Source organism: Arachis ipaensis, chromosome B05 (assembly GCF_000816755.2).
Source record: "Arachis ipaensis cultivar K30076 chromosome B05, Araip1.1, whole genome shotgun sequence".
NCBI lineage: Eukaryota > Viridiplantae > Streptophyta > Magnoliopsida > Fabales > Fabaceae > Arachis > Arachis ipaensis.
In genome coordinates this window covers 3,065,587-3,078,402 of record NC_029789.2, presented here as the reverse complement: position 1 = coordinate 3,078,402, position 12,816 = coordinate 3,065,587, and the positions used below count along the sequence as shown (strand labels likewise).

The window sequence follows — 12,816 nt, the reverse complement described above, 5'->3', positions numbered from 1 at the left end:
ATAAAAGACAAGAGCAGGCAGCAGCAATATCTGCTTCATATATTAACTTTTTCACAACAGTCCATATGAATTTAATAATGGCCGTAGGTATAGCGATAGAGGCCAAAATTATTTTATATCTCCCTTCAATAAGTCTAACTAATAATAAATAATTGTTCCAAAGAAAGTGCAAACACCAACCCCTTACCGTTCATCTTATTAACTAGTTAAAAAAAATGATAAGGCTTTTTAATGGGTATGTCTGATAGACTGTGTTTGGTATATATGAAATACTTATATTAAAACGAAGAGACTGTGTTTGGATTGAAATACTTATATTAAAACAAAGAGACGGAAAAAAATTGAAATTTAGTATTGTGTTTAATGATTATAGATTAAAATTAAAATTTTAGTTTTAAAATACAAAATTTTAGTCATTTCAATATTTTTAAAAAGTGAGAATATATAAAATTGAAATATTTGGAGATGAAAATTAAAATTTTATTAATATTTCTTTCTTAAATTATCCTTTATCAAAATTTAAAAACTCAACTCTACCCTTTGATAAAAATTAGTTAGAACATTTTCCTGCCTCTCTTCAAAGCATGACATCATCGTCGCTATCAAGACCGACTCATCATCGTCATCGGAATCATTGTGACTTCCTTCTTTCTCTCTTCTTCTTCTTCTCTTCCTCATCCTTGCGCCGCCAGTATTTACTGGTCTCTCAAATCCTTCTTTGTCTTTTTCTTTCCGTATCTTGTCTTAGCTGCTTTGGCTTTGCCGTACTTCATCTGTCTCTGTCTTGTGCTCGTCTGCCTACTTCTTTCATTGTCATCGGGTCGACTCCTCTACAAGCTCTACTCTGCTCTCTCTCTCGTCAATGGCTTGCTCTTCAATGGTGCAACCCAACCCCTTACTCGTCACTACGCCGTCGCCACCACTCATCCTTATGCCATTTTCATCTTTTTCTATGAGTCACTAATTTCTTTGTTAAGGGGATTAGGAGTTTTGTTTTTGTTTTCATGGATTATTAATCTAAGTTTTATTTTATTTTGAGATTATGCATTGATTTATTTTTAAGGTTGAGTTTTCGTTCTTCATTCTTTAAGGGATTAGTAATATTGGTAAATATGCTAATTCTATTTTAAATTCTGTTTATTATTTTAAAAAATTTAATATTGGAATTATGGCTTGAAAATTTTTTCTCATTACTTTTTGATTTGACTAGAAATAGTGTTTTAAAAAGTGTGCGACGTTATCTTTCTTTTAACTTTCAATTGTTTAGGATTAGTTTAAATATGTGTCACATACAATACTTTTTTCTAAAACACCATCTAATTTATTATCAACAATAATTAATTATTATATTTTAAACACATATATAAAAAGACACATCTAAAAAATATATCTATAAAGACACTTCTATTAAACACAGCTATACAAAAGATATTTTTATTAGACACATTCATTTAAATACAGTTATAAATAAGAGTTAGCAGAAATTAAAATTAAAGTAAAAAAAGGACAACATTTAACCCTAAAATTTTCATTTTTTACAAACACAATTACACAACCTCATGGAAGATATTGCAAGAAGAGAAGATTTTTTTTTCAAGCTAGAGTTGGTTCAAATAAAATTATCATACTACAAGATTATAGGAAAAATAATAAGTGACCTACTAAACTTTACAAGAATAATACTTCTTATTCTTTTATGTATAATACTTTTTCTTATTTATTAGTACTAAACTACAATATGTAAATCACTTATTGCTGGACCATTAAACCTTTATCAAATTTTTTTTTTGTAATTATACATTTTATTTATCCTTTTTACATTGTCCTACTGATTAAGTAATAGAGTAAATCATCCAATTAGTTCTGGAAAAATTTTCTAAATTAGTTTTTGAGAGACTTTTTTTAATTAAATTTATGTTTTAAAAATTTTAAGTTAGTTATTTTGGTTTTTTTGTCATTTTTGTTGTTGATGATATTAAAATTTGTTGTTTTAACATATTAAATGATACCATAATACATACCTAATAATCTTAATTGGCGACTAACATGATAAGCTGATAAAATTAAATTAAATTAACTCTAAATTGAAGGATTTCGATGCCTCAAATTATTTTTTTAATTAAGTTTTGATTTGATCTAATTTTATAAATTTATCATGTTAATAGTCAATTAAAATTTTTATATGTGTTGTAATATTACTTAATGTGCCAATAAAAAAATTTATTAATATTACATTAATAAATTTTTTGTATCGTCAATAAAAAAATGATAAAAAAACTAATACAATTAATTTAAAATTTTAAAAAAATAAATTTAATTAAAATTAAAAAAAAATTAATTTAAAAAAACGAATAATCCTTCGAAACGAATTTGACAATTTACCGTTAAGTAATACCTACTACTACTAAACAAACCTATTAGTATCACCATTAGACGTTAATATTTGTAAGTTGTTACATAGAGATTGTTGTTATAAATACATTCTCCAATAATCATAATATAGATAGTAATGATAGTATACATATGGAGTTGTATACTCACCTACGAGCAAATTATAGAAGATAGTTTACTTTCCATATTCTTATAATAATAAAGAACATGCATGTGCAACAATGTTCTATCAATTAATTTTAATGTACTTAGAGTTTTTTATATTTCTATTTAAACACTTTTCTTTTATTATAATTCAAATTGTAAACATGGTTATATAAATTAAATTCCCTTATTATTTTAAATTGTGACATCATTATAATTTGTTATTAGTTACTATTTATGTACATGTACAATGAATTTCATTGCTGATTGCAGAATTAAGACTGCAAATAGAAAAATAAAATAAAATGTGTATCATTTTGTATAAAACTGTCAATCATCAGGAAATGAAGTATATTAAAGTAAATTCCTTTTTTCTTTTGAAAGTATATTAAAGTAAATTCTACTTATACCATCTGTTTGTGAATAAATTATTGAGTTAATAGTTAAATTAATCTCTAAAAAATAAATTATTTTTTAAATTTATCTTTAAAAATTTTTATCAATCAAATTAATTTTTTAATAATTATAAATTAATTATTTTTGTCCTTCTATCACTTTCACCAAAATATTGCATAGTATCATTATCTATGAATTAATTAAGGTGTAATTAATATTAATATATGAAACCATGAATTCATTTATTTATGGCAACATTATTCTGAGTTTCTGAGTGAGTGAAGAAGAAGAAACTAATATAAGAAAGTAAAAGAAAAAGAAAAGAAAACCGTGTTTGTGTTTGATTTCCAAAAAGTTTTGGTGCTTAATAATGCTCTCGTGACTCTCTCTCTCTCTTCATCACCCACAAAACCTTTCAATTTTTAAACCAATACACACATCTCATCTGCAACCAAATCTACTGCCATTCAATTCATACTTCAGAGTTCAGATCTCTCTCTCTCTCTCATTGCACTTTAAGGTTGTCTTTTATTTTATTTGTTTAGTTCTGTTTAGCTGAGATACCTTGGAATGTGTGTCCGGTTTTGTTTGTTAATCTTCTAGATCTTGTACTACTTAGATCAATGCTCAACCTGCAGAATTTCAATGCATGCTTCTTCTTCTTCTTCATTATGTTATTATTATTTCTTTTCCTTTTCTTTTTGGTCTCTGTCTTTATTCTCCATTGCTGGGTTTTATTCAGTCATATTTTCAATGCTGCAAATTCAGAAAGCTCCAATCTTTACTCCAAATGGTTGAAATGTTTCTGAGGCAATGAAACTGAAATGATGTATGCAAATTCAATTTTTTACTTTTCTATGCAGTGGAAGTCTGAACTCTGAAGGAGATTAAGGAAGAGCAAATTTTGCTGCAAGTGGAGAAAAAATGACCATTGATATGCCACCATCTGTGGCACAAAGCGTGAGGACTAATAGATCTTCATTTAGTTCAAGCTTTGGCCATGAGGATAATACCCCTCTTCACCACTATTCTGCTGTTAGTAATGGTGATGGCTATGAAAGTGATAGCTCAAGTTTTGCACCACCGTGAGTATCATGCTTTCTTTCAAGATTCATTGCATTAGATTAATGCAAGTGTTTGATAAGTATTTTTGGATAAAAAGGTTGGAATTTTATGTGTTTGGTGTGTTGGCAAATGTTCAAACCTGAAATCAATGAGGCTGAAATTTCTGAATTATATTAGTAAATTCTACCAAAGAACCTATGGATTTTCTTCCACAATTTTCCTGGTGTTCTCAGAAAGAGGATGTCTCACTTACCCTGTCTGAAAACATTGTATGCTGCTGCTCACCATAATTTTCATGTCATGCACTTTTTTCTCCTTTCCCCCATTTGAGTGGCTAGTTTTATGGCAATGCAAGAATGAATTCTCTGATTGTGACTTGATGATTTTATTCATTTGTTGCAGCACACCAAACACTCTATCAACAGCTATTCCAGCTGAACTTGCTGGAGTTGTACCCTTGATTGATAGATTCCAGGTGCGGAATACATATTTCTATCTATCTAGAACTGTAATTTGCTTGAGTAATATTCTTCCCTCTTTATTATGTAACTCAATGATCTTTGTCCAACTAAGTTTATGTGTCATTGGTAGATTTAATTGATTGGTTTATGTGCATGTTCATGTCAAATCATCAAGTTCTCCTTGATGCTGTTTGTTATAGGTAGAAGGATTTTTAAAATTGATGCATAAACAAATTCAATCTGCCGGCAAACGAGGATTTTTTTCTAAAAGATCTGTGGGACCTCAAGTTCGAGATAAACTTACATTCGAGGACATGCTTTGTTTCCAGAAGGTAATCAAATGCTAAATTTTCCATAATGCACAGTTAAGTATATCAAACACAATTGAAGAGCTAACTTGAAAATTCATGTAGGATCCAATTCCAACATCATTGCTTAAGCTGAACAGTGATTTGGCAAGTCGTTCAACAAAATTATTCCAGCTAGTTTTGAAATATATGGGAGTTGATTCATCTGATCGTGTATCTCCAATTAGCTTAGACGAACGAGTTGAGCTTGTAGGCAAAATATACAAGCAAAGTTTGAAACATTCAGAACTCCGGGATGAACTTTTTGTCCAAATATCAAAACAAACAAGGAACAACCCAGATAGGCATGCACATTTCTTAAGTACTTAATTTCATTCTTTCATGTTTTCTTGTAGTGGTTAATATCTTTGTTGGTCTTTATCTAAATCAGGGAATCATTGATTAAAGCATGGGAGTTAATGTATTTATGTGTATCTTGCATGCCTCCTGGTAAAGACATTGGGGGATATCTATCAGAATATATTCATCATATAGTAAATGGTGTGAATACCGGCCCCGAGATACGAGCTCTTGCATTGAATACATTGAGTGCATTGAAGCGCTCTGTCAAGGCTGGTCCTAGACATATAATTCCAGGGCCCAAGGAGATTGAAGCTCAGTTGACTGGGAAAAAGCTTACAACTATAGTGTTCTTCCTAGATGAAACTTTTGAAGAAATTACGTATGACATGTCAACAACGGTTGCTGATGCTGTTGAGGTTTTCTTAAAACTCTTATCTACTGCTGTCTTAGACATAGTTATTTTCCTTTTGTTTCAATTTCTTGATGTCCTCAATCAATTGTGTTCACTCTATCAAGATTGCTTCAGGAACTTGCAGGGATCATCAAGTTGTCAACATACTCTAGCTTTAGCCTCTTTGAATGTCGCAAAGCTGTTACTGCCTCAAAATCACCTGATTCCGGTAACATAATCTCCTTTTCCCCCTCATTGCTTCGTTGCTTGTTGATATTGTTAATCTAGCTATCTGAAATCAATAGTCTCACAGCTGTTCTTATTGTTACTTAGAGGAGTACGTCGGGCTAGATGATAATAAACATATTGGGGATCTACTAGCAGAATTTAAGGCAGCAAAAGATCGAAGCAAAGGAGAAATTTTGCATTGTAAATTGATCTTCAAGAAGAAATTATTTCGTGAATCAGATGAAGCTGTGACAGATCCAATGTTTATGCAGTTGTCCTATGTACAAGTATGCCTTTTTTATTTTCTTTTTTGTTAATGAAAAAGAATTTCTAACTTTTAACTAAAATTGCCTTAAAAGGTATATGCTTTTCTGATGCCTGGATGTGTTATTACAGTTGCAACATGATTATATTTTTGGAAATTATCCGGTTGGAAGGGATGAAGCTTCCCAGCTATCTGCATTGCAAATTTTAGCTGAGATTGGATTTGTTAGGAGACCCGAATCATGCTCGTAAGTGGTTTTCAACTATCATCTTGTTGCAAGCTATCATCCTACAGTGTTTAGCATGCTATTGTTGATGTTCTGTTGATTGAACTTGGAATTTTCTAATCTACAGAACTGACTCAAATATCTGTATTTATCAGTGACTGGAGCTCATTTCTTGAGCGATTTCTGCCTAGACAAATTGCAATGACACGAGCAAGACGGGAATGGGAGCTGGACATTCTTTCATGCTACCATTCACTGGTATGGGACTCTGATACTGGCTAAGAGCCTGCACCATCTGTTTATCATTTTTCTAGTTGTAGTTTGTGTCATTGATTATTATTGATATCCTTCAGTCTGCACCTAATAGTAGTCATTTTTCTTCTCTCATTTAATATAGCATTCCTTTTTTCGTAGGAGCATTTGACAAAAGATGATGCAAGACAGCAATTCCTGCATATACTCAGGACACTTCCATATGGGAATTCTGTTTTCTTCAATGTTCGCAAGATTGATGATCCAATCGGGCTTTTACCTGGACGAATAATATTAGGAATTAACAAAAGAGGGGTGAGAATTTATAGTGTGATTAAAATGTTTTAGACTTAAATTTTTAGAAATGAGTTGATCTTTTAGTTAAATGTTTCTTCTGGGATATTGTATACAGGTCCACTTTTTCCGTCCAGTTCCCAAGGAGTATTTGCATTCAGCTGAGTTGAGAGATATAATGCAATTCGGAAGCAGCAACACTGCAGTATTTTTTAAAATGCGAGTTGCAGGTGTTCTCCACATATTCCAATTTGAAACCAAGCAGGTGATGCTTTGTTTGACATAAACTATTCAAGTTCTTGATTTTGGTCCTTCTTACTTGACTAATATCTTTATCAGTTTGGAGTTATTGAATGTCATTGGTATCTCATCCTTAATTGTAGGGTGAGGAAATTTGTGTAGCTCTTCAAACACATATAAATGATGTAATGCTCCGTCGCTACTCAAAAGCACGGACTAATGCTGGTGGTTCTTTGAATGAAGATATCTCTAGTAATTTCAAGTCTCCTAATTTAGAATCATATGAGAAGCGTGTCCAAGATTTATCAAAGCTTGCTGAAGAGTATAAAAGAAATGCTGATCAAGTAAGTTTAAGCTTCTAATTTCTAATGTATGTTATGATATGCTGTGCAAAATTAAGGTTTACCCTAAAGTCTAAATCCTTAATGATTGAAGCCTTAAGCATTAGGCCAATGCATTATTTTTCGGTCAATTGATATAATATCTTAAATTATGTTGAATAGTTGCGTGAAGAATTGAACGAGAAGAAAAAACAAGAAGAGAAAATGCTACAAGAGTTGGAGAGCTTGAACGAATCGTTAAATGTTGATAAGCTTAGTCTTGAGGAAGTTACAAATGACCGTGATAGGCTTATGTCATTATGTGATGAAAAAGATAAGGCTCTTCAGGTAAAGTTCTTAACTTAATTGAATTGGTCTTAACATCTTCACATTATTGACCTATCTCAATGATTATACAATCTACTAGGCTGCAATTCTAGAGAAAAGGAACATGGAAACAAGGATGATCAAGTTGAATAAATTGGTTATAGAGAAAGAGAACACTACCCAAAATGAGCCTATTGGAGCAAATCAGCAAGTAAGATGCCTTTTGAAAGTAGTTGTTCATCGTCATTCTTCTTATTGATATAATTTATTTTAATTACATATCATTTGTGGACTTTGTCTGGTACTTGATAGGTTTTGCAAAAGCTTGAAGCTGAGCTAAAACTTTGTAAAGATGAGCTTCGTGTAGCTGAAGAAACCATCAAAAGCCTGACAACTGACAAATTGATTTTGGAGCAGAGGCTGTCTAGCCTTGAGAAGAAAAATTCTGAAGAGGTAAAGAAGATTGAGACTCTATTAGTTATTTAACTTTAAAACGGATAATTCTAAGATGTTCAATCGGCATCATGGTGGTGGTTATAATGCAGAGTTCTTCTATTCAATTGAAACTTGAACAAGAACGCAAAACTCTGAAAGGTCAAGTTTATGACCTCGAAAGAAAAGTAGAAGTATTCAGACAAGAGTTAGTTGCTGCTGAGTCTACACTTTCAGCCAAGGACTCTGAATTGACTGCATTGAAGAGCAATTTGAGAGAGCTTGAAGAATTGAGAGAAATGAAAGAGGTTTTGATACTCTTGTCTCAACTTATGGTGTTAAATTTAAGATGCAAAGCAACTTATAAATTTCTTTTTACTTCATTCAGGACATCGATAGAAAGGACAAACAAACAGCTGCCATATTGAAGATGCAAGCAGCTCAACTAGCTGACATGGAGTTGCTTTATAAAGAAGAACAAGTTTTGAGGAAGCGATATTTTAATACAATAGAAGGTGGCAAGGATAAAGTTTTAATTGCAAGAATTATGTCTTTGACTTGTGAATTTACATATTTAATCGACATAATATGAACATTGGAATTTTGGCCTCTATTTCAGATATGAAAGGCAAGATAAGAGTGTACTGTCGGTTAAGGCCTCTAAGTGACAAAGAGATTGCTGAGAAAGATGGAGGTTCTCTTACTACTGTAGATGAGTTTACTGTTGAACATCAATGGAAAGATGATAAACCAAAACAACACATATATGATCGTGTGTTTGATGGCAATGCTACTCAAGAAGATGTATTTGAGGATACAAGGGTAAGTATAATCATGACAAATTCTTGATTTAGATATATATGAACATTAAAATTTTCTTACATCATCACTCTTTAACATTGTCATTATCTTGGCCATTACATTGCAGTACTTGGTGCAATCGGCCGTAGATGGTTATAATGTCTGCATTTTTGCTTATGGTCAAACTGGTTCTGGAAAGACATTTACAATTTATGGGTCTGAAAGCAACCCTGGCCTTACCCCGCGTGCCACTGCAGAACTTTTTAGAATTTTAAGGAGAGACAGTAACAAGTTTTCATTTTCCTTGAAGGTAACAATTTTAAATTTCAGATTAATAACTGTTTTGCATTTTTTTAAAAAAATTATGTCATTATCTCCTGAATATATGTATAATGATCTTGCTGAAGAAGAAGGTCATTAAGGTTTTTCCTTTGTCATGTGAGTGTAACAATATCATAATACTTCTTGTGCATCAATGATGCAGGCATACATGGTGGAACTATACCAAGATACACTTGTTGATCTTTTGTTACCAAAGAATGCCAAGCGTTTAAGATTGGATATTAAGAAGGACTCAAAGGTAAACATTTGTATTGATTGTAAATTTCCAATCTCAGATCATTTTTAAAAATCCAAAGTATTTAGAATTATTCAATTGATGCTAGGGAATGGTAGCTGTGGAAAATGTAACAACTGTGTCAATTTCTACTATGGACGAACTGAACAGCATAATACAAAAAGGATCTGAAAGGCGACATACTTCGGAAACGCAAATGAATGAAGAAAGCTCAAGATCTCATCTTATTCTATCAATAGTAATTGAAAGTACTAATCTTCAAAGTCAATCAGCTGCAAGGGGAAAGGTAGTACTATTCTTTAAGGTTATTTTGAAATATAGCTGTGCTGTTCTGTGGATGTTAACCTATTTTTATGTTGGATTTGAAATACAGCTGAGTTTTGTGGACCTTGCTGGTTCAGAGAGAGTGAAAAAATCAGGTTCTGAAGGTAGTCAACTTAAAGAAGCACAAAGTATCAATAAGTCATTATCAGCACTTGGAGATGTTATTAGTGCTTTATCCTCTGGTGGACAACACATACCTTATAGGAATCACAAGTTAACTATGTTGATGAGTGATTCATTGGGGGGAAATGCCAAAACTCTCATGTTTGTGAATGTGTCTCCAGCACAGTCTAGCTTGGATGAGACTCATAACTCTCTTATGTATGTCAACTACTTGTTTTTTTATCCCTTTTTTCATATATAAAAAAAAAATTTTCCTAACAAAATTGCTTTATGTTTTAATGATAATTTAGGTATGCATCAAGGGTGAGGTCAATTGTGAATGATCCAAGCAAAAATGTTAGTTCAAAAGAGATAGCTAGGCTGAAAAAATTAGTTGCTTATTGGAAGGAACAAGCAGGTAGAAAAGGGGAGGATGAAGATTTAGAAGAAATTCAAGATGTAAGACCTTCTAGAGATAGAACTGATGGCCGCCATTCTATGTAGAGTAACTATTTATTATTCAATTCTAAGAAAATAGGAACTGTCATTTGTTGTATTTTTGGTTTTGCTTCATTGGAATGTCATCTGTTAAATTTTCAAGATTGCATGTGCTTATAAATAGGTTGTAAGGTATAATTTTTTTTTTTTTTGGAGGGATGTAACTCTGTATAGTTGAATCTTGTATATATGTTGTTAATTAACTCATTCAATATTAATGTATACATTATTCTTCCTAAATATGGTACTCAAAAGTATACAATTATACACTTCAGAGATAAGGTTTGGATAACATCTTAAATCTAGAACATCTTTTTTTATGAACTTACTTTGGAAAATGAGTATAACTCCCCAAGACTTATAATTATAAGGCTATCAGTAACATTTAACGAGCAAAGAAGGTTGTGTTAATGGGAGAGCACTCTAAAGTTGCAGCTGTAGGCTCACTTGAAGAAGGATCACCCGAGGAAGCGCCGCTTTGATCCGCGGCAGGCCACACAAAAGGTGGCTTGAAGGGTGGAACATAAGGCACAGGAACTGACCCTGATATTATCTGAACAATTGTCTGCATCTTAGGCCTCTCACTTGCAATGGGGTGAGAGCATGCTAACCCCAATTTCAATACCCTCTCTGCTTCTTCAGCCTCAAACTCATTCTCTAGCCTTGGATCTACTGCCTCTAGTATCCTTCCCTCGCGGTGCAAGTGCCAAACCCAATCCACAAGAAACTGATAGTTCAAATTCTTTGTCCATGGCCTCTGTCCACACACCACCTCCAGCAAGACTGCGCCGAATCCATACACGTCGGATTCACGTGTGGCCTTTCCGATGTATAAGCACTCTGGTGCAATGTAGCCCATAGTTCCAGGAACACCTTGCAAATTTGCATAAGATGTCTTCTCGTTCTCAATTGCACGAGCCAAACCAAAATCGCCTAAGCGTGCATTGAAGTCAGAGTCTAGCATGATGTTACTTGCTTTGAGATCTCTGTGGATCACTTTCTTATCGCATTCGTTGTGGAGGTAGTTCAAAGCAGCAACCAACCCTGATATGATCTTGTATCTTAGATGCCAACTTAATGGGGTTTTGTTGGTCCTTTCCTTGAAGAAAAGGTGATGATCTAAGCTTCCATTAGGCATGTATTCATATACTAAAAGTAGTATCCCATTCTTGTGGCACCATCCTGCATATTTATCATCAAATTAGTAAAAAAAGCAATGCAATATAATATATACTCAGCTAATTATTACTAAATGAAACTTCAATAGTAGAGACTCACATGCAGTTCTCCTGGGAAGTTGATAGTTGATAACCAATAAATGATTAGACATGTTTGATTAAATTGTTATCTAATAATGTTTCACTATCAACTTCACATCAAGACAACTGTGTAAGTTTCCACCAACTTCAATATAGAGACCAAGTAAGCGGACAAGGTTCTTGTGACGAAGAGAATTGATGATGGTGAGCTCAGCCAAGAAATCATGTGTGCTAGAGATCTTGTCCCTCAAGAACTTCTTGACAGCCACCTGGGTCTTGTTCTTAGGGAGTGTTCCTCTGTAAATAGCACCAAAACCACCTTGTCCTAGCTTGTTCTTGACATCATGGAAGTTGTTGGTTGCCTTCTTCAGATCCTCAAAGCTGTACTCTCTGGGGGTTCCCGGGAGGTTCCTCAGTGTGTTCACTAGTGTCTTGTCTGACCCACTTTGGCTTATCATTTTGCTTATGCATTTGAGACAATACACAAATCTACGAATGATGCTGATAATACCTATGGTTACAAGTATTAGAACAGCCACTACAATATAGAGAGGGATCAGTGAATGCGCCATGTCGTTGGAGTGTTGAAAGTTGAAACCAAAATAACCTTAATTTTATTGTTTTAATTTGTATCTAAAGTTGAAATTAATGTATTAAAATATTGCCCTGCCGAAATTAAAAGATAAAGAATGTATTTGTCTCACTTTATATCGTTAACTACAATGTGGCTAGCTAGCTAGCTATATACAACAAGGAGGAGTTGACAAACAATAATGTTAGTGATGAATAAAATTCATTTGAGTGGAATACTAATGCTGTCAGAGAAGTCCCATGTGGATAAGACTCAACTTGTGACTTGTGAGTTGAGAAGAAATTAATAAAGGAAAAGTAAAATTAAAATTATAAATCAGATTATTAATTAATTAATTTTAATTTTAATTTTAAATTTTAAAAAATAAGAATTTGTAATTAAATAAAATCATAATTAGCATGGTTACTTCTGATATTATGCTAATCTCCTATTTTTCATTTGCAATTTTCGGTCCGCAAAGTTACTCCAGTGTCGCTGCACTTTCTCGTTGTCCAGTCCAACGCCGCCCAGCCTCTCCTCGTTCTATTTGCGTTCCGTTGTGATGTGAGATCACGCCACAGCAGTCTCGTGCATTCTCTTTC

The 12,816-nt window shown here is 32.8% G+C and overlaps 2 protein-coding genes across 3 annotated transcripts; one reads left to right on the top strand and one right to left on the bottom strand.

The window, feature by feature from the left end:
• Nucleotides 3,187-10,517, top strand: LOC107642490 (kinesin-like protein KIN-14I). Of its 2 annotated transcripts, XM_016345866.2 has the most exons (24): nt 3,187-3,451; nt 3,795-4,016; nt 4,399-4,471; nt 4,658-4,789; nt 4,871-5,109; nt 5,196-5,523; nt 5,634-5,727; nt 5,832-6,013; nt 6,123-6,238; nt 6,373-6,475; nt 6,632-6,784; nt 6,882-7,028; nt 7,147-7,347; nt 7,507-7,671; nt 7,751-7,861; nt 7,963-8,103; nt 8,196-8,390; nt 8,471-8,597; nt 8,702-8,904; nt 9,011-9,193; nt 9,368-9,463; nt 9,549-9,746; nt 9,834-10,105; nt 10,198-10,517. In XM_016345866.2, exons 2-24 carry the CDS (start codon nt 3,856-3,858, stop codon nt 10,388-10,390), a joined length of 3,813 nt encoding a protein of 1,270 aa, XP_016201352.1. In that variant the 5' UTR covers nt 3,187-3,451; nt 3,795-3,855; the 3' UTR covers nt 10,391-10,517. The 2 variants fall into 2 exon arrangements, with proteins under 2 accessions (XP_016201352.1, XP_020978492.1); XM_021122833.1 differs by lacking the exons at nt 9,834-10,105; nt 10,198-10,517 and having other exon boundaries at nt 9,559-9,665.
• LOC107639957 (probable L-type lectin-domain containing receptor kinase S.5) lies at nt 10,485-12,313 on the bottom strand. The gene is made up of 3 exons (XM_021122834.1): nt 11,804-12,313; nt 10,857-11,566; nt 10,485-10,826 (listed from the first exon to the last, which is right to left on the bottom strand). Exons 1-3 carry the CDS (start codon nt 12,213-12,215, stop codon nt 10,770-10,772), a joined length of 1,179 nt encoding a protein of 392 aa, XP_020978493.1. The 5' UTR covers nt 12,216-12,313; the 3' UTR covers nt 10,485-10,769.

Excerpts from the sequence above, each read along its gene's own strand:
- LOC107642490 (XM_016345866.2), top strand. The coding sequence starts at position 3,856 with ATGACCATTGATATGCCACCATCTGTGGCACAAAGCGTGAGGACTAAT. Across the intron at positions 6,476-6,631 it reads TTTCATGCTACCATTCACTG|GAGCATTTGACAAAAGATGA; the intron begins GTATGGGACTCT and ends CTTTTTTCGTAG. Across the intron at positions 9,464-9,548 it reads ATATTAAGAAGGACTCAAAG|GGAATGGTAGCTGTGGAAAA; the intron begins GTAAACATTTGT and ends AATTGATGCTAG.
- LOC107639957 (XM_021122834.1), bottom strand. The coding sequence starts at position 12,215 with ATGGCGCATTCACTGATCCCTCTCTATATTGTAGTGGCTGTTCTAATA. Across the intron at positions 11,567-11,803 it reads GAACCTTGTCCGCTTACTTG|GATGGTGCCACAAGAATGGG; the intron begins GTCTCTATATTG and ends ATAAATATGCAG. Across the intron at positions 10,827-10,856 it reads CTGCCGCGGATCAAAGCGGC|CCTACAGCTGCAACTTTAGA; the intron begins GCTTCCTCGGGT and ends TCTTCAAGTGAG.